Source organism: Rhea pennata, chromosome 3, assembly GCF_028389875.1.
Source record: "Rhea pennata isolate bPtePen1 chromosome 3, bPtePen1.pri, whole genome shotgun sequence".
Classification (NCBI taxonomy): domain Eukaryota; kingdom Metazoa; phylum Chordata; class Aves; order Rheiformes; family Rheidae; genus Rhea; species Rhea pennata.
In genome coordinates this window covers 119,685,828-119,706,510 of record NC_084665.1, presented here as the reverse complement: position 1 = coordinate 119,706,510, position 20,683 = coordinate 119,685,828, and the positions used below count along the sequence as shown (strand labels likewise).

The window sequence follows — 20,683 nt, the reverse complement described above, 5'->3', positions numbered from 1 at the left end:
ACTGAGGCCTTGTGCGAGCCGGCCCGCGAAACCCTTCCCGGGGGGCGGCCGCACCGCGAACGCACCTTCCCGCCGCACCTCCGCCCTCGCCTCCCCGACAGCCCCTCGGGGGGCGGTGGCGGCGGCGGGCGGCGCCGCGCTGCCCTCGGCCCGCCCCGCCCGCCCGCGCGGCCCCGGCGGAAGCAGCGCCGCCCGCCCGCTCCGCCCTCTCCCGGCCGCCGCCGCCGCCGCCGCCGCGGGGCCTCGCCGCCGCTTCCGCCCGGCCTCTGCAGACGCTCCCGCCGCCGGCCGTTATCCCGCCGCCGCGATGCTGGCTGCCGGCGAGCCCGCGCGGCCTGAAGGTAGGTGCGCGGGGCGGTGGGGCCTGCTCGGCGCCGCGCCGCGCCGCCCGCTGCCGCTCCCGCCGCAGCGCGGCCGCGGAGCGGAGCCCGCTCGCCCGCCCTGCGGCGGCGGCGGCGGCGGCGGCGGCGGCGGCAGCAGCAGTGCGCGGGGGCCGTGAGGGCATCGCCGTCCCGCGGACAGCGCCGGCCGGCGGCCGCGCACGAGGCGAGGGCTGCGTCGGCGCCTCCCTCGTGCTGCCTTGGAAGTAACGAAGTAACGCGCCGCTTATTTATTTTTTTTTTTTCTTGCATTGTGGTGAAACTTCAAGAAACAACCGCTAAGCAGCGTTTCTATTTCCGTAAAATACCTGCAGTATAGCAGAAATGCCGCTTGCGGTGTTTTTGTTGTTAATGTGCCAGTGCTTGTCCCTGTGAGACATCCCTTGCAGCTGGTGGGTGCTGGTTATCTAAGCAGCAAGTTACAAAGCAGGTAGGAAGGGGAAGTCTGTGGGCCTATAAATGAAGAAAATGAGGTTAAAAATGCGTAAAAAAATCACAAGCAAGACCAGGTTTGTGCAGGGAAAGAAGCATCTCGTATTAGAGTGGTGTGCATGGTTCGGCAAAGCGGAGGAGGCGGCAGGCGTGGGAGTCCCCTGCCTGCCGGGGGTGCTGGCGGCGTCGCTCCGCTCCCAAGGCAGCGTCCTTCTCCGTAACGTGAGCGCGAAGGCAGCTCGTGGGAAAGAGAAGAAATGCCCACGCCAGACAGGAGGTGAACGGCAGGTCCAAGAGGCCGCGTAAACGATAGGATGGTGATGTGAGAGGAAATGAAGGTGGTGATGATGATGATGAAGCATTGCTGAGCCATGACAGCTGTTGAGGGCTTTCTTGTGCCTTCAACAATGATGAAACAGCTTCTTTTGCAGCTTAAGCATAACAGGGGAGCTATGTCACTGAAAGATGTGAACAACTTGCATGATTCAGGCCCTCATTCTTTAAGAGGCAACAAAATTCTGGCCCTTGGGGACCTTATGATGTGCAGTTAAGGTCTAAAAGGCTGGCTGCATTGACCTGTTGTAGGGTCTGAATGTGAATTTGTATTGTGTGTGGCACAGAGAATTAAAAGCTTTCAATTCTTAGTTAAGATTATTGCAGTTCTTTATTAGCATAGTGTTATTTCCTTGAAGTGCTTGCTTGTGGTGTCAGTGAAGGAAACATTCACATACTAAGAAAAGCTGCTAAGTCATAGCACTAACATTTAGTATTTTCCATCATGGAATTACTGCTAAGAATGTATAAAACCAAAAAAAAAAAAAAAAAAAGAGGTCAATCAAGAATCTTCCTTTGACAGTGCCTTAAGCAGATGTTTATGAAAGAGGCAAATGGGCATGTTTTTGCTTCACCTACCCCTGCCCACGAAGTATCTGTTCAGCCTCCAGCCACCAACTCAGCAATTTTCTGGAACAGATGTACTAAAGACATGAATTTTCCCAGCAGATTTCTTCTTCATGAATTTGTTCTTGCCTTGCACCAAGGTAAATGAATGTTCATAGCATCCAATGTCAAGAAGCCTCATGGGACACACACCTACTGAATAAGGAGGTGCTTTCTTTTGTTTTGAACTCACCTCCTGTTCGTGGTAGTTGGTGCTTTCTACTTCTTATACCGGAAGAGACATTGATCAGTTATTAGTTACTCATCTATTCCATATGATTCATGAAGGCAATTAGAAAAAGTGTGTATGGGCAATTGTAAAACAAAATTTCCAATATGATTGCCAACCAAAGAGTTTGCCTTTGTTGACAAGATTTACTCTAAAGCTTCCTAACTGTGATGTGGCTATTAGTTTTGTTGAGAGCTTTGTGGTTTTTAGTAACTGTTTTCCTGTTATCATGTTTCACTGGGAGTGCCCTGTGAGGAAGAAGCAAGAGTCCCCATTCAGGCTAATGTCTAAGTTATATATTAGGAACAAAATGTCAGTGTTTGGGTTTTGGTGGTATTTTGCGTAATTTTTACAGACAACATATGTGCAGGATGTGAAAGACAGTTAATATTTGCCTGATATAAATCAGGCATGCAATCAATATTGATATCACTATGTTTCTTTCTGCTCTTGACAATATGCTGTATAACATTGTGACTTTTCATTAAGAGGCTTGATGAAATTTGATTCCAGTTTGCACTTTGAATGATAATGTTCAAGTGTGCAGTAAGATTCATAAACAAGTTGTAATGAGGGAAGTAAGTCATTCTGATGAAAGAGTGTTTATAATGGAAAACAAATATGTAATATGAAAGGACTGACCTTAGCAGAATAGTAATCTTGAAACAAGTCTGGAATATCAGTCTGAAATGGTAGTCTGAGTGTACAGTGGACCAGTGAAATGAATGAGACATTTATTTACCTAGCCAAGGTTGACCAGCCACCTAACATAGCTGTGCCTCGTGCATTAAGTACCTTGTTTTTGAATGCTAGGTACTTCTGATGAGCCAGAACAGTGTTTAACTAGAGATACTACAAATTCAAGTATGGCAGGATTTCTTTTGAAGGGAAAGGATGCATAATTTGTGTTTGTAGTTTAAAATATTACATATGAACAGCCTGAATGACAAGTCAGTAGAAAGCAAGGTATGATTTAGCAATAAGGCCCTGAAGGGAAGGAAATGCAAACTTGGTTACAACAACAAAATGACTAGCGAAGGTGAGAGTATCTCAAACTGAAGCACCTAGACTTCCTTCAGTATCATCACTTTCTACTATTTTGTCTGCTGCTCCTAATAACCTTTCTGTTCTTTTGAGCCTTTCCTTTTTCTGTTTTATCTTGTGCCTTTGTTTAGAACCTGTTCCTTTTTATTTTGTTTAGACAGATACTTCACTCAAGTCTCTTACTGTTCTTTGTGTGGAAATCCAGTAACCTCTTCACCCTCTCCCCCCATATTATCTTTCAAGAAATTAGAGCACTACTTGGAAATAAAGCAGTTATTCAGATCGTGAGAACTGGATCATTATTTGAGCTTCTGAAAAACACTGGCTTTTTAAATTTATTTCTATTTAGCCTGGTGTTGTCAGACTTTACAGGGTTATTTTAGTGAGTGGATCTGGGTCCTTGTGCAAAACAGGAGTATTTCAAGGGTTATTCTTGTTTTGAGGAACAAGTTATTGCTGGAGTTATAGTGCCTCCAGTATGATGAATTGACCAGGGTCCTCTGTTGGTACCAGACCCCTAAGTCTGCATGTCAGACCACTGGTATGTACAGGTCTTCCTGTGGCACTGGTGGCATCTTGGAGGTGCTTTTCAGTAACTGTCCCACTTTTTTTTTTCAGCCTATCTGTTCAATTCTGGTCTCTCTCTTCTACCTGGTCAGCAGAGTGATGAACTTCACCATCGTGTGTTACAAGACCCAGAATCTAAGTCTTTCCTGATATTAACAGTGCAGATAGCATTAGATCTTTTTCTGAGCAACTACAATAACATAATTATCTGGTATCTTTGTAATCTCTTGCTTGTTATGTTTTATGTTCATTGATTCTCCTGTTAATTCCTCCATCCTTTGCTCAGAGCTCCCTATTGCCTTTCAGCTTTCATGCCTCTGACTGAGAATAGGCCTTTGTAGCCTATTTGGCTTAATAAATGAACATCAAACCATATAGCTGCTACAGTAAACATAGGAAGGTGATGATGAGCAGCAAATACAGGCTGAAAGGTAACTGGAGGATGAGGTAACTGGAGGATGTTGTTGGACCAGTATGTTGATCCATATAAATAGATTTACATGTTGATTCCATGTAAATAGAAAGTATCTTGACTAATTCTTTATGACTATCACGAAGTGTGGTTATCAGCAGTACCTATGTGGGGGGGCATCAGTGAAGATGAAGGCCAGATAAGCGGTTGATACAAGAACACGTGCAAGGTGAAACAGTAAAACAGGCAGAAAAGAAAGTCTGCAATATGAGCTAACTAAAACTGCTTTGATTTAAGAGTTAATGTTGGGCTAAGGGAGAACATTTAATGTGAAAGACGGAAGAAACTTATAAGGATTGATACATGTAGAAATTTAGGAAGGTTGATAGCACAGCAAAGGTTTGAGGGAACGCAGTCAGGGAAAGCACTGCAAATTGGATGGCCCTATGGTCTCTTCGCTTTGGTATCTGCTTCCAGCTAGCATTGCTTATGTACGTTCCTTGAGCTTTGCCTTATTTAATAAGGACAACGGAAGAATGCTGTGCTCCATTAAGCATTGAACTTTGTTCAAAAAATGTGATGGAAAAGGAGGTATTTGATATCAGATGAAGCAGCAACTGCTTTTTTGTTTTTTTTTTCTTTTTTTTTCCCTGCTGCCTGTTGTTAGTGCTGCTGAAAAATGGCAGTTTCTTAGAAAGCTTACAACTTTTGGATGCTATTTTTAACATGCGTTTGTAGCTTACCAACACTTTTTTCATACTTGAATGTTTTCTGAATAGATGTCCAACAAAAATGTGGGTCTTAAGTTGTTTGATATAGGAAAGCAAATAAAAAGTATAGAGCATACAGTGTAGTCTTTTACTTGACTCTGTTTTCTTTAAAAAAAGGCTGTGAAAAGTTCTTTTTTTCCCTTGTACAGTAGAAATGAAATGAGAAATAAGCACAACTCTTGTTCAGTGAGCAAGCTTTGTTCCCAAACCCTTAGACCGCAAGTGTACCTGTTTGCGCATTTGTTCTCTCTCTCTCTCTCTCTCTGCTTTTTTTAATGCCTTTGTCAAATCTTTCTAAAATCTGTGTCCTGAGTTTTCTGCTATTTCACTTTTCCTGCAATATATTCTGCTATTTCTTTCCCTCTGCTGTGGAAATTGATAACCTTTGCTTCAATACTTGGAGAAGGTCCATGCCAACTCCTTTCCCACATAATTCATCTGCCTCTTCAGCTTCAGACATGCTTAATGGGTTTTTACAACTTCTTTCATCAGTTGTAACATTCTTACCTCTAACTTCAGTGAGATTTTAAGCCAGTCTGTAATCATGGTGTTATATCTTAGTTTTGCTCTGCAATTCCCAAAACGTTGATATGCTGTCCAACATGATTGATACAGAAATAAATAATTGAATTACAGATTTTGGAATCTTTATCATCTCTGATTCTTTTTTTATGCTATGCGATCCAAAATATGGTTTGTTTCCCTTTGGTTTTCTATAGTAGAATTCTTGCTTTTTGCTTTATTTCTTCAGGCAGCTGTGAAAGCTTATTTACAACACGCTCTTGACAAAAGTCTGCTGTTTCTGTAAAATTTTCTGCTCAGACGAGACCTGGCATAGTTTCCTCCCTAGAATCCCTCTCTACTGTGAAGACATTGCACTTCAGCTCCAGTTTTTTACATTCTGTCATGTAAAAATACTGTCTTTACTTGACTGAAGTTTTTACTAAGATGATAGTCTAATCCCAGATCGTATATCTAACTTGTTTTTGCTAGGTCCACCTGTGACTTACCCCTCTACCTTCTGTTTGTTCCTTAGAGGGATTTTCAATTTTAAAAGCCAAGATTTTCCTTTGGGTCCAGAAAATTCTTAATGCAGTATTCAGAGAGAAAGATAGCTTTAAAAGTGACTTCATCTATCCATTAGATCTCAAAGTTACGTGCAAGTGAATGACTGCTTCTTCTTTTAGGATTAAATCTAAAAACTAAAAACCTTCCTGTTTTCCAGAAATCCCATTTTCCATTCTGGAAAATAACCCATATTACACTTTGCATTTAAAACCATTGGTACCTCCTTGTGTGCATTTATTTCTTTAAGCAACTAACTTATTGTTTGCTTGTTCTTCGGTCATCAACATTATTAGCTTTAGCATCAGGCTTGCGTGTTACATGGGAATTGAGGGAGTTGCTATGGATATAGGTACAACTTTCTTGTAAACTTTGGGGTTTCCCCCACTTAATGATGCTTATAAAGTAAATATCTCTCTTTTTAGCAAAACAAAAAGAATTTGTGATATTTTAACTCTTTTGAAAAAATATTATCATATAGAAGCTACTATTTGGATATGATTTAACAAACTGATAAGGTATCATATGTAGGACCTCTTCCACCATAAATGCATCAGATATTCTAAATCTGAGGCTTAGTTTGTCATCTCTCTTATTTATTTATTTATTTATTTATAGCTTTGGGTATAGTTATAGTTGCCAGTATTTACCAGTATTGTGTGGAATCTCAGGGGACTCTCAGCCACACCAGGGTAATGTATCATGATTTCCTTGACATCTGCTTTGGCTTGCTGGAATGCTGATGCTTCAGGGGACCAGCTTGTTGATAAAAGTTGTGGTGCTAAATGGAGGGCCATGTGGTCTACCCAGTAACAGGCTGCAGTGGCTCTGCTATTTGAGCACTGTGCAGGCATAATTGGGTTTTTAAGACTTTTATACAGGGAATGTCAACACAAGCAGAAACTGAGGTGTGTGATTATCAAAGGAGAAATGAAATCGGAAGTAAAAATCAATGTCTCATTGCCTGAAGTACTAAAAGTGAGGTTATTTTGCCTATGGCATGGAGTGCTATAGCCCAACAGTTGATGCTTTCATGACTACGACTATTTTTGTAGAAGTTTTGGTTGTGCGTAATACCATCAAGTCTTTCATTTGTTGTTTCCTCCTCTTGAGAGTAGTATGGGAATCAAGATGAGTGTGCTGTAATAGCTGGATTATAATCAATTAGTGGTAATTAAGAAGAGCTTAATTTGATTTTTCTATAGTCACCATCGCATTCTGAACTTTTTTATTAAGCCAAAGATATCTGTGAGATTCAAAGGTTGGTTGAAAGTTGTGATAGGCCTTCTAATCCATTTCCCCGAGGTGCTGATCACTGTCTTCATTACTAGCTTTGTGTTGGACCAATGTAGGCTTGTATCATTGCAGGATCCGAAAATGTTTTCTGATTTCTTCATTACTTGCCCCTAAAACTCTCCTGAACTGTTCATATACCTGATGAAGTAGCTTATTGAAACAAGGTTGATGGGAGATACTAGGGAAGCACTTTTCCTTTTGCAATTGCTCTATACCACTACTTTAATCACTGGTACACATTTTTAGCCATTGATTCCCACTTTTCTCTTTGCTGCTTGTCAAAAATCATTAAACAGATCCATCTATTCCTTATTTAAATCCACAAAATTGGATCTTTTCACTCTAAGACTTCTCCAGTTCTTGGGTACTACTCTGTGTTGCTGGCAGTAATTGGTGGTATTACAATTTTTGGCACTGACAAGAGACTGTTTATCTAGTATAAAACTAATACCCAGAAATTCTTCTCTTCCCTGCTGCTCTTCCTCCAAGGGAGCACACATTTTCTTGGTGTTCATTACATGGTCATTAGCCATAATAAACTACAATTTTTTTGATGATATTGTAGATTCAGTTCTAAAACTAGAACTGAACCTTTCATACTTCTTAGGTCTATCTATGGCCCCCTGTACAGAGTCTCTGTACAGGGTCAAGAAATGAGAACTGCTTTCAATTTTCATTCAGCATTTCTTTAGCTTTTTTATCATTACGCCTCTAACCATGAATTACTTTTAGCCTGTATCCCATTCCCACACATTTCACAGATATTTTTGCTGTCACTAGTGAAATTTCCTTGGCTGTTTTACTGCTTGGGGAGAAGAGAGGAGGCAGGAGCAAAACAGACTGAAAGCATCACATTGCTAAGTTGCTGAGCGATGCTTGAGTATGAAGCCTCCTAGTTACTTTGCTTGTTTTAGATAAACACGACCTACTGTTTTGAGCTGCCTTAGGTATGCAAGGTTGGTTTTTATGGCATTTTAAAGGACTTTTTATGTAACTACTTTTCTTCATTTGATTTTTGTACAGTGTTAGTTTTGTAGTTTTGCTTGTTTTTACAAATAACACTTCACAGTTTTTATTTAATGCTTCAGAACTGGCACAAAATGGACTACTATGTCCTTTTCATCATATATCTTTAACACAGATTTGTAATTTAGAGCACGAAGAAATATTTCTATTTTATCTTCTACTGAGTGCTTTTCTCCTGATGAATGGTTCGAGATTTGTGACCAGTGTCACAACTGCCTGCAGATTCTTTGCTCTTTTTCTGTCAGAAATCTGGCTTTCACTGTTTGTCATTTGTCCAAAGAAATGTTTGACGTCATCTAAGTATTTTTTTCCCTCTTTTATTCATCTTTGCAGGTTTTCTACAAAGTCAGTCAGTTTCTTCCTTCTGTTTTCTAGTTCTTAGCTATGAGCAGATTAGTTCCAGTCTGGAAATTAAAGAGCTTTGCAGGTCTGGATGATTCTGTTCAGGGGATAATGTTTCAGAAATTGTTAAAGTTCAGCATCTAGCAGTTGCTGGAGGAATCTCACCTTCTATATATTTTCCCAGTTATTCTTTTGCATTATAGTGTTGAATTGAATCAAATAAGCTCACTAGTATTTTGTGTGTGTGTGCATGTGTTTTTTTAAGCTGATGCAGTTAATCTGTGGAATACAACTACTTTGGTTTCCTAGTTTTCTGATCTGATCTTGATCACATTCCTTTTATGAGCTATCTAGTTACTGTTATCTACTGTAGTGCTGAAGACCTCTGCTGCCTTTGCTAAGGTACTAAAAAAATTGGCTGATGTCCTTGTTGCAGTTCGCTTTTGATCCTTTCTGGTAGTTTAGGGGTGCAAGTATTGCAAAGTGTTGATTTAAAGAAACCTCTAGAGAAAACTTAGTCCAAACTTCTGCTCAGACCAGAACTATTGCTTTGTCTAGCTGAGTTTTGAAATTTTCCAGCAATAGAGATTCCATCGCCTCTCCCAGATTTGTCTTATGGAGCTGCTTTACGCTCCTAACAAAGAAACTTTTCACAATATTTGAACCTTCCAAGGCACAACTTGTCTCTTGTTTTACCCTCTGACAGTACTGAGGAAAAGTGGTTGTATTTTGCTGTTAGATTAAGCCTTCTCCTCCTCTTTGCCTGGCTAAAAAAGTGCACTTCCCTCAGCTTTTCCTCAGAAGTCCAACGTGCTCTAGGCTGCTTACTATCTTGACAGTCTTCTGCTTGACCATCTCAATTTTAACAATATCCTTCTTCAACTGGAGAGTAGGAGAGACAGGACAAAACTAGACTCAGTGTAGCAGGTGTATCCTCACTACTACTGAATAGAAAAAAAGAATAACTTCTCTCAAATTGCTGGCTGTGCTTCTCCTTACTCAGTCTGATATGCAGCTTGCCTTGTTTCTGTTAAGAGCACATTGTGTTTTTCTTTCTTTCTTTTTTTCCTTTTTTTTTTTTTTTTGTATTATTATTCGTTTTAGCATCCATCATGACAAATGTGTCTTTTTCAGCTGGGCTGCTTCTCAGCCAGTTGCTTCCTAGCTGCTACTGAAGCATGATGTTCTGGTCCAGGTGCAGATCTTCATTCTTCTTGCTGCTGAGCTTCATAAGGGATTTGTTGGCCAGTTCTTAAGTTTCTTGAGGGAACTTAACTCTCTGAATTGAAGCTCTTCTCTGACCTCATCAACTGTCCCTGCTGATTCAGCACTGTTTGCTGAGACTTCATTTTTATCTCATTATATAGGTTTTTGAAGGTGTTGAGCTGTATCGGCCCCAGTGTTGACATGAGAGTACTCCACTTGTTTGACATCCAGCTGATAGCCAGTAACTGACTACTCCTTTTTAAGCCTATTGGTTCTGCTAGTTTTCAGCCTATTTAAGTCAGTTTGTTTAGCCTGTATTTCCTTAACTGACAATTGGGAAGTGGGAAATGGTGTCAAAAGTCTTAAGTCAAAGTATCTGAAGGGAGGGTGACAAGGGGATGGGGACAAACTCTTTTCAGTTGTCCCATGTGAAAGGACAAGAGGCAACAGGCAAAAACTGAATCACAGGAAGTTCCACCTGACCGTGAGGGGGAATTTCTTCACTGTGAGAGTGACAGAGCACTAGAACAGGTTGCCCATGGAAGTTGTGGAGTCTTCTTCTGTGGAGATACTCAAAACTGCCTGGATGCAATCCTGTCTAACGTGCTCTAGGTGACCCTGCTTGAGCAGGGAGGTTGTACTGGATGATCTCCAGAGGTCCATTCCAACCTTACTGATTCTGTATATTACATCTATTTCTTTAATTCATGTAGCCAGTCGTTTTATCATAAAAGGCCATCATATTGGTTGAGCTTGATTTGCCATAGGTAAATCTGTTCCCTATTCTGAATTAATGTCTTTTCTATAATGTGATTAGAAAAATATGTGCTCCAATGATCTTTCCAAAGACTAAGCTGAGTTTGATGAGCCTGTACGGCCTGGGTCCTCCTCCTTGCCTTTCCTGATTGAAACATGCCATAACTTTAGTTAGGGGAATAACCATGTCTTTCAACTCGTTTGGCTACTCTCTTGCTAATGTAGCCCAGTATACAGTTAGCATTCACTGTAGCAAGGGCACACTGCTGACTCTTATTCAACTTGTCTGCCAGTGGCTTTTCTGCAAGGCAGTTTTTCAGCCAGTCAGCCCCCAGCCTTTACTGATGAATGGGATTATTGCATCCCAGGTGCAAGACTTTCCATTTGCTTTGAATTTCATGGGCTCCTGTTAGCCTGTTTTTCCAGTCTATCAAGACCTATTTGAATAGCAGCCCTGCCCTCCAGTGTTTCAGCCAGTCTCTTCCTCCTCCTCTCAGTTTGGTATCATGTACAAACCTGCTGAGAGTACACTCTGTCCCATTGTCCAGGCTTTTAATAGTAGGACCTAGTATCAATCCTTGAGGAACACTGCTAGTAAGTTAGATTTTTCCCTTTTCTTTTGAAATTGCTGATCACAACTCTCCGAGCCCAGTAGTCCTGTCAGTTCTCCACCCTCCACTGTACAGTCTGTTTACGTAGTCCTCTCACGTTATCTAGAGATTGAAACCTAGGGGCTGATCCCATGGATTGCTCAGGCCATCTACTGTAGCCTAGATCTCTGCCTCCTAGAACAGGAGCTTGCCTACATTAAGGATGTGTTAATCTAGAGCTAAAGCCTTAATCAGTAACCTGTGTTTATGTGTTGCAGCAGAACTTTGAGCCATGTCTTTCTTTACTCGGCCTTTATTGTAGTGTTTTTTCGTTGTTTAATGAGATTATGGGAGAGGGCTGGGAAAGAAGGAAAAAAAATCCATGAGAAGTAAAGGGGCCCGATTTCCTACAGTCATGTCCCTTTCTCTAACTCTGTTTCCTTCTCCACCCTACCCCACCGGAGTAATAACCCTGGTGAAATTCCCACCAGTCATGTGTTCCCTGTCTTCTCTCCAAATTTTTCTCTATTTGTGTTATCAAAGGCAAAAAAATATTTATTTATTTACTGTGAGGGGAATTATTTATAAAACTTCCTTAGCTATTGCATAGAATTGATACTGGGAAACTTGTAGGATTGTCTCAAGAGGGCAGTTTCTTTCAGAAACTTAGTAGATATGTTTGGAAGTTTTTTAAACTGTTCAGCATTTTCTTCTCTAGTGTCCAATCCAAAATGTGTTACTCTACCTTCTTTTTTGCCTTATTTAGCTTAAAACCTTATCTCGCAAGTGCTACCTTGAATGAAGATTTGTCAGTGGGATTTCCTATTGGAGTTCTTCAGTGAAATCAGTCTCAAATGAAACTTTGTAATAAAATGAAATTTTATTGGTCTACAATCAGAAACTTCATATGAAACCTACTTTTGTGAATAAGGACTTAGAAATTTTGCTTCCTGGATTGTAAACACCTCAGAAACTGAATATGTACATTGGTTGTTGATGTAACTGGGTTTTTCTGTCAGAGATGCTCTTGACTTCTTTCAGTTTAAGTAATGAAGAATTAAATAAAGCAGGAATAATGCATTGCAGAATTTACCTTATTTTAGTTTGACAACTTTTGCTTCAGTTATTTTTATTTTAGTCACTGTAAGTTTTACAAAAAAAGGTAACATGGAAAATAATGAAGCAGTAAAGAGGTCTCCTTTGCAATTAAAAGATTTTCTTTTTTAGGTGGGAGCAAAAGATTAGGGAAATGGAAAAAAAAAATCATCCAGAGAATTATGCTGTAATTAAAAATATTAAACTCCCTTCCTTCCAGAAGCATTTGCTGTGCCGCATTCCCTCGCTGTCCTCTTCCTTTTCCCAAGGGACTTGAATCTTTGTTTAACAAAATCTGACTCTTCTGTATTGCCTGTTGGTTAGCTACAACGTTTCAAAACTTCAAATGCAAACTAAGGCGAGAAAGGAACTCTGGTTTCTACCAGTGCAGGTTTCATGTAGTCGAGCATCATTATGCAAAGCTTCGTTTCAGGTCTGCTCCTGTAGTGCTGCCAGTTTTCCCGTACCACTGCCCTCCTCCTATAACTGGTCCTGGCAACTCTGGCTGTTTGGCCTTGAATTTCTTTGTTTCCTAACAGATGCTGTGCCATACAAGCAGTACAGAGACTCTCAAAGTGTCTATTTAGAGTATAGTGTTTCAGTACAATAGTCAAATAAGCCTGTTATCAGCAACACTTTGTACTACTTGTTGTTCAATTTTCAGGCCCAAAACTTCACAAAGCAATTGGGAAATAGGACTTGGATCCTGGTACTCAAAAACGAATGCTCCTTTTTCACTTAGTAAACAAATTTGAAATGGTTATTGTTGTTGCTAACTGGATACGTTTGATGTTTTAAAGATTATTGTAGTGCATAAAAATATTACCCAGTTTATTGCAATATCATCTTCTGTTGCATGTTGTTTGATCATATGCTTATCTTGTTTGAATTCTGCCTCCTAATTCCTTGTGGTGATGCACTGCTGCCATATAAATCATAAACTAAATAGTGGTTTTGGGACTTAGCAAAGATAGCAATCTTCTTAAATAACATTAAGACAGTTTTACTTCTGTATGCTCATTTCAAAATGAGGCTTACAAATAAGTTTTCCTGCAGTGGCCACATGTGAAGTCCTTGAGGGTTATCCTTTAGAATTGCTGATGCATAAATTTTTTATTATTACTGTTAATATTTTTTAACTTACTATCTTGTTACATTTTTATCTTTATTTAGCATGTACATTTCAGTCAACTTAAATGTCTCTACTCAGTACGTCCTGAAAGTTAGACCTTTTATCAGAAACAGTTAAATTGGACAGCCTTTTCCATTATAGATGGTTATCTTTTTGAATTAAAATTCATAGCCATTCCTGCAAAATTTAACCAAGTTCTTCAGCCCTGCTTAAGCCAGACCTGTTGCTGTCAGAAGCCTGAAATATGGCTCTTATCATATTAGAGATATTTTATAGACCTCAGATGAGCTCGAGGCTGTTGCGAAGAGCCGTGCTGACTTGCCGAGCACCGGTCTCAGGTGGAGCACGTGCGCAGCCGTGCGGAAGTGGGGGCAGGCTTCTGACTCTTCATCTGATAACTGCCCCCGTTAGCCTTCGGCAGGTGTGAGTGCTCGTGTGTGTCGTAGTTCGTCCTGATGACGTTTGAATTGTAACTAGTCACCTGATGAAGAGATTTGTTTATTTTTTTATTGGATAACGATGGAGTTTGGTTAATCGGCCATTTCCAAAGTGATACCCTAGCAGGACACGAGCACTTTGGGTGTGATGAATGTTTGAACTGATGAACATGATCCCTTTTCTTTCTTTTTTTTTTCCTATTTTTTTTTTGAATGCTGTAATGTTCTGTTTTATTTCCCTTTGCTACATTTGGGCAACCGAATAATTTAAGAAAAGTTGTGCAGACGGATATAAACAATTTGCTTCATAATAATATACATCAAATCTTGAATAGCTTTATCTTTCAAAGACTTTTCCTTTAGTTCTTTGAAAATTTCTAGAGACATAAGCTATGCTGGAGTTAAGTCGGAGATCCCAACTGCTGCTTAGAGGCAACCGAGCAGCCAACAGGTTTGCTGTGGCCTCAGACCTCTTGGTTGTTGTTGTTCTTTAAGACCCTATAGCTGGGGTGTGCACAACTTGTGAGGACATTCGTGCCATGGTTTTGTTAGGTGGTTCTTCTTTTGTTTGCTTTCCAAGGGTTTCACTTGAGTCTTTTCACTGGACAGAGTAAATAAGAAATACAAAATTATTTGCCCTTAAGTAGAATAGACATTATAATCTAGTTCATCACCATATATTTTTATAACAAAATATGAAAGATACTTCCCCTCATGCAGTAGTGATGTGTATAAACGTCTGCAGCCTATTAAAGCCTCAGATATTGAATTTGGTCTCTGTTTGCTAGGGATGACAGCTATTGTGGGGAGGGAGGGTTGTTCTTTGTAATTATTCTATGGTTAAATTGGAGAAGGTGTAATGGTACAGAGATAGCTAGGTAAATATTTGCTGGTACATTATAGTATTATCTTACTCTGTCTTGCAGCAAACATGAGGTCAGAAGAGCCAGTCCCATTACATGAAGAATTTATTTACTGTTGTGGAGCTGCTACGCATGTCTTAAAGTGTGGACCATGGAAGGACCTCTCAAAAGATGAAAGTAAAAATCTACCCAGACTTTTGTTCATGATTATTCCTGGTAAGTGATTTTTGTCATGTTCTTATTTGTTTTTTTTATTTTTTTATTTATTTTTTTTTTTGAGAAGTCTAGAAATGTCTAGAAATCTGATGAAGTGGAATGGGAATTCTGAATTTTAGTATGTTTAAAAAATCACTGGATAGATTGTAGAAATTGGCAGATAGGTATGCCTAGAAACCAATGGCCTTGCAAAAGTGGATTTTTTTTTTTGTATTTGATTACTTCTGTTGTCTGAACCAGTGCCTTAAGTTAATAAAGCTGAGAAATGAGGATGTCTCATTTGTTTACTGTGTGATATTTATTCACTGACAGCATCACTTTTTTTTGGTCTCTTTCCTTTCATTTCTTGTATGTTAAAGTGCAATGTCAGCCTTGTGCCTACTTGGAGATGAAAGCTGCAATATTTAAGGGAGAATTTCAGATATTGTAGTTTTTTTAAGTTTTGAACTAAAATTTTTGCATTTGAATTTCTACAATAAGCCTCTTTCAATCAATAATTTCTATGATAAGCCTCTTTCAATCAATGAGTGTCATATACTTCTCAGTTACATTTAAAGTTTGTCACTTTAAAGTGAAAGTTCTAAACTTTCCTATAGCATAAGTTGAAATTAATGGGGAAATCCACAGTTCATTGAAGTCTGTGTGTTCTGCTGTTAGCAGAAGTGGGCTTGAGCCTAGGCAAAGCAGAGATACCATAACTATTTAACTGGTTTAGTAGAGTTTGTAGATTTTTGATGCTTCTGTTCTAGTTCTGTGTATTTCCTGCACAATGCTTCTGTGGAAACTTCACATGATATATTAACCAGATGGATATCTAGAAACAGACATCAGGGCAATGTTCAGAGTGCTTCTGTCCGTGTGGTCTGGAACCTTTAGAAAACAGCTGATTCATGTTGTTGTTGTTTTTTTTTTTAATTGTTTTCTCAAATCAGAGAACTTCCACTTTATTACCATCATAATTCTGAAAATAAGAGCAACTCAGCAACAAAAAAACCCTCAATCTGCTAAGAAACTAGGTTAGGAAATAATAAAAACCAAGAGAGTGTCTTTATGTGGCCTGAACTTCACTGAAGGAAGAACTCTTAAAAGCTACCGAAGGAGGCAAAGCATTTGACTTGTAACTTGTTTGGCTTGTTAGTACTCAAAACCACTCAAAGATGGTATATGTTGAAGTTTGGAAAAGATACTGCTTTTATTCTGAAGAAGTTTCTATTAGTAAGCTCGCGTAATAGTGCTGTTTTCATTTCTGCTTCCTTGTCTTTTCTGCTTTTTCACCACTTGTAAGTTGGTGAGGGTTCTAGTTGTGTCACTTCACGCAAGCCATTTTAGGACAGAGGCTGCCTCCTGTGTCTTTGTGTGGTTCCTCCTCCTGATCAGGAAGAACTGAAATAGCACTGGCAACAACAAATTATTGGAAAGGGTTAGAAAAAGAATTTACAGTATTAAATTGTATTCCTGGGAACCACGTTTCTCTCTTTTACGTTTTCCTGTTTATTCCCTAAGCTTTTTAAAGCTTCTGACTATCTGACTAGAATCTTTAAGGGTTGTTTTCTCTGCCTCTCCCCTTTATATTTTTGCTGTCCTGTAAAAGAAGTATTTCATTTATTGGCATGCTTGTGGGAAAAATTCTATCCTGTGTCTGACGTACACTTCATTTTTGTAGATAAGGTATCTAGTAATAGGTATTACTGCTAGTTGCTATTTATTTTCAAAACTTGATCAAGAGAGCTGGCTTTTTTATTTGATTTTTATTTTTTAAGGTATCTACCTAGAATGACTTGTTTAAGCTCTTTATTCTTACATGTCTTACTATGAAATGGCTGCCAAGTCCCCACTGTTGCAATGTCGCAGTTCCTTAATAGAAGAGCAAACCCAAACCCTCTCTTACCACAAAAGTGTGGAGAGGATAAAACCACAATGTTGTAATTTCTCTTGTAGATATCAGAATTCATGAGTGAATCAAGTCAAACATAAGACCTAGGCTCCTTGCTTTGATTTGCAGGGAGTTAACTGGAAACTGGCATAAAACAATGTAATTTTGCTTCTCACAAATTAAATACTTGTGCCTCTTTTTATTTTTTTTCTTTTTATTTTTTCTTTTGCTTTGAAGTATGCCTCATTTCTAGCCTTTAGGGGAGACTGTTACTGGCTAGACTCGTGAAAGGCAGCCCTAGCAGAGATCTGGACAGATGACCCCATCTGGCAACGTATTCTTATACCTAAACTGTAAGAATTAGATAGCATTCCCCTCATGCTTTTTTGACTTCAGAAGAGCTCCATATTTCATGCTTGTGGAGTCCAGCAATTTTCACACTTGAAAGGCATGTATTCCTAGTCATGGTTCTTTGTGAAATGAAGGGAAAGAAGTGCAAAAGGATATCTCCATACGGGTCGATGGCAGAAGAATCCAGAGTAGGACAACTCTCCCTCAAAAAGGAGGGTATGGGCAGCCAAGTAGTCACTGGTCTGAACTGAGCATGGTTATTCCTGCTGACTGTGATGGATTGTTCTGCTTGTTAAAGTGACATGGTGCATGCTTTTCCACTCTTAAGGAAATTCAAGCATATGATTTTCTTTACATGTAATCAGATGATATGGTGGTGCTGGAGAGGGTCAAATGTAGAAGGGAAAGGTAAAAAAAAGTCTCTCCTCCTGCGGGAATTCAATTGTTGCAAGAGATTTGAGAATATATTCTGCGTATTTCTGTCCTTTTCATTGTTTAGTCAAATTTGTTCATAATGGGGGAAGACTTCTTTCTGCTCTTCTATATAAAAACAAAAAAAAGTGATGGGGGCGAGGAGGAAGAAGATATCTCAAACTTTCTGACTCAGAAGCTGATGGCAAAATTTCTATATTGACTTTAAATGAAGCAAGATGCTGCCTCCCAAGAACTGATAGCTGACTGTGCCTGATGTGACTAAAATACAGAAAGTTCAGTGAAATTTAATCTCATTTAACTATAGCAAGTGAACATTTTTATATATATATATATATATATGGCTGTCTCTGTAAATATTTATAGTAAAATTTTATGGTTAAAGGTCTGCTTAACATGTACTCTTTTGTTCAGTAACCTTTTTTTCCCCCATATAAGCCAATTCTGTATGTTAGAGTAGTAATGTATTTACTGAATTAATTACTGTGTAAAAGACATGATTTATCCTCAGTCCTGAATACATGTGTATACTTATCTGTCTTTATTAATAATGAATTCTTTCCTGTTAAAACCAATGAGATTTACTTATGAGAGTAAAACTAAATGTATGGTAGTTGAAGGATCAGGTCCATGGTTTTCTGAAAATGTAGGCGTTATGGAAAGGACTTACTGCTTTTTCCCCTTATGTCATAAAGGTTTATTTTTTCCTTTTGCAATGTTTGATTAGTGTAAAATTAGCAATGAAGTGTAAAATCTACTACAGCAATATTTAACACTGCTTAGGTTCATTGGAAACCAGGATCCACAGAGCGTAATGGAATTTTTTTTTGTACTGTTTTAAGAGTACCTGTCTATTTGTGTCTGTGTATTTATGAAACATTTAACTTTGTAAATAAATACAGTACAAATTCTAAAACCACTGTGCTGTTTATCTAAACCAGCACAAAGTTTTTATTGCATTTCATTGTGGGAGTGCATTGCAGTACCATCCTTCCAGGCATCATATTTTTGCTTCTATTACTGTAAAATGAGCAATTTTCTTATATGTAGTCTTGTACTTAGGACCTGGTTCATTGTTGATAATGTGTAATGTAAATAACTTTTTCTGTTTGCGGTAACACATGCTACATGAGTTTAGCTCATTAATGTAGAGAAATCTTTTCAGAAATGAGTTCTTTGGCATGCATGTAGAGTACTCCCTATGCTTGCCAAGTTTCTTGATCTGCCTACTTGCAGATTGCTGCTCGGTTATTGGATCCTCATACTATTTTACCAACTCATGTAGTGACTTGATGTTTCAGTCCTCAGACTTTAAATACACATACTTTTATTTTTTTTTTAAAAAAAAAAAGATTCTTTTTTTTTTTAAAAAAAGATTTATTCTCATGAGCTAATCTTCCAAGTTAAGAGTTGTTTATGGTTTCCTGCAAATCAAAACTTGTTGGGCACTGCAGCTATCTTTTGGGACTTGGAGTCTCATCTCTTCCTAGGAGTAGTTAGATGTACTTCAGCAGAACTACAGTCACAAAGACTACTCAGCTATCTTTCAACAGGAAAGTACTGCAAACAATTTACACAGATTATGAAAAGTGTCTTTAATGTGTTTTCCCTTGAAGTGAGACTTCCTGCTTTCCTTAAAGTCTTTGAAGATCTATTTTTGACTGTAATGTAGGGACTCAAATATTTTTGATAAATTATCTGGCTTTTTTTTTTCTACCTGCTGCTTTGATCTTTAACAATCATCTGCATCAGCATATGCATAAGAAAAGCTGGATGACTGTGTAATAATATTTTTCATTAAAACTAAATTCATAGCCCTGAATCTGAATTTCTTTGTGTTTTGTTTTGTTCCTTCCACTAAAACAGCTTTTCTGAAATTTTTAATCATTACCTCTGCTGAGCAGTCATTGGAATGAATATTTCTTCAGAGGTCTTTTGAAAGAACTACTACCACCACTAAAACTCAGGGATTTGCTTATTAATAGAAGATTTTATTGCCTGATTCTACGAACCACACAAAGCATGCAAATACTCTAATTCTTTCTTAAGTAAGACTTTAGGATATCCTTTAATTTGAACAGAACTCATATGCTTAAATATGCTTGTTAATATGTAACCTGTATGTTGTAACTACTCATCAGCAAGAATTGCATTAAATCTAATAAGGGGTTATAGTATCAGCAAACTGGGTTGCAGTATCTAGCTTCTGGGTACTTTCACCAATCCTGTATGTTGAATGTTGGTACCTAACGCATGAACAACTAACAAGAAGAATAAATAGCAGAACTGTGTATGTGAAGCATAATCTGATTTTGGAGTAGAGACCGTTGAGTCACTTAAAGGAGGTTCCCCCATCCTCTTGAACTCTTAAGTTTTTTAAACCAGGTGCCATCATTTCTTCTCCCAAGGCAAAACAGTGTTCACAATTTGCCTTTAAAATACAGCTGGAGGAAGGGGGAATGCTACTGGCAACGAATGGAAAGGGTAAGGGGAAATACAACTTCTTACATCCTCGGCACAGGAGTTCTGGATTCTGGTTCCTGTTCTAGTACTAAATACACTTTATGCCAGCAGTCATTGAACAAGCTATAGAAACAGTTTCATAAGCAAAAGTAAGAACCTGGTAAGAACACTGTTCTACCTGAATGCTTTGGGCAGTAAAAGCCTTAATTGCACAGTGTCAGAGCGTCAGCAGTAGGAAGTACTTGTCCAGCCTCACCTTTACCGTTGCAATTCTGGCACTACCCTTGGTTGTGAAAGTTGTGGGGTGTTTACTGAATGGTCCAGCTGGATCCGTGTCCCCTTGTCCACAAAGGGACTCTAAGGCCGTTTCATCCAGTCTAATATTAGACACTTTGCTGAAGTAAAGAGCATAAACTCCTTGGTGTTTGTGTGGTCGGTAGTAAGGGATGGGTGCTGCCACAGGGTGATCCCTGCCTACAGAAGAGCTTGACTCGTGGACTGGCCTTCCAAGTTTCTTGTCCAGAAGGGATAGGGAGGGCCCTGTCCAGGCAGCAATTCTGATCTTGAGTAGTTTTAGGGTACCCTCAAAAGGTAGTATTAACATATGGATGATCTTAGGTAAATACCCGAATAGATCTATCCACTGTTTCAAGAGCTGCAATTCAAGTTGCCCTCTTTCATTTAACTTCATGACCCTATTGCATGTTAAGTACCTTAACACTGAAATTACATTTGTATTGTCAGATGTGAAATAGAACAAAAAAATG

General features: G+C 39.1%; 1 protein-coding gene across 1 annotated transcript in view; it reads left to right on the top strand.

Moving 5' to 3' along the window:
• Positions 1-235: 235 nt before the first annotated feature.
• The window catches only part of LDAH (lipid droplet associated hydrolase), a 121,123-nt gene continuing 100,675 nt past the window's right edge, over positions 236-20,683 (top strand). Inside the window, exons 1-2 of the mRNA XM_062573179.1 lie at positions 236-341; positions 14,645-14,797. Of these exons, the coding sequence (XP_062429163.1) occupies positions 308-341; positions 14,645-14,797 (187 nt within the window). The 5' untranslated portion in view covers positions 236-307. The remainder of the gene's footprint in view (positions 342-14,644; positions 14,798-20,683) is intronic.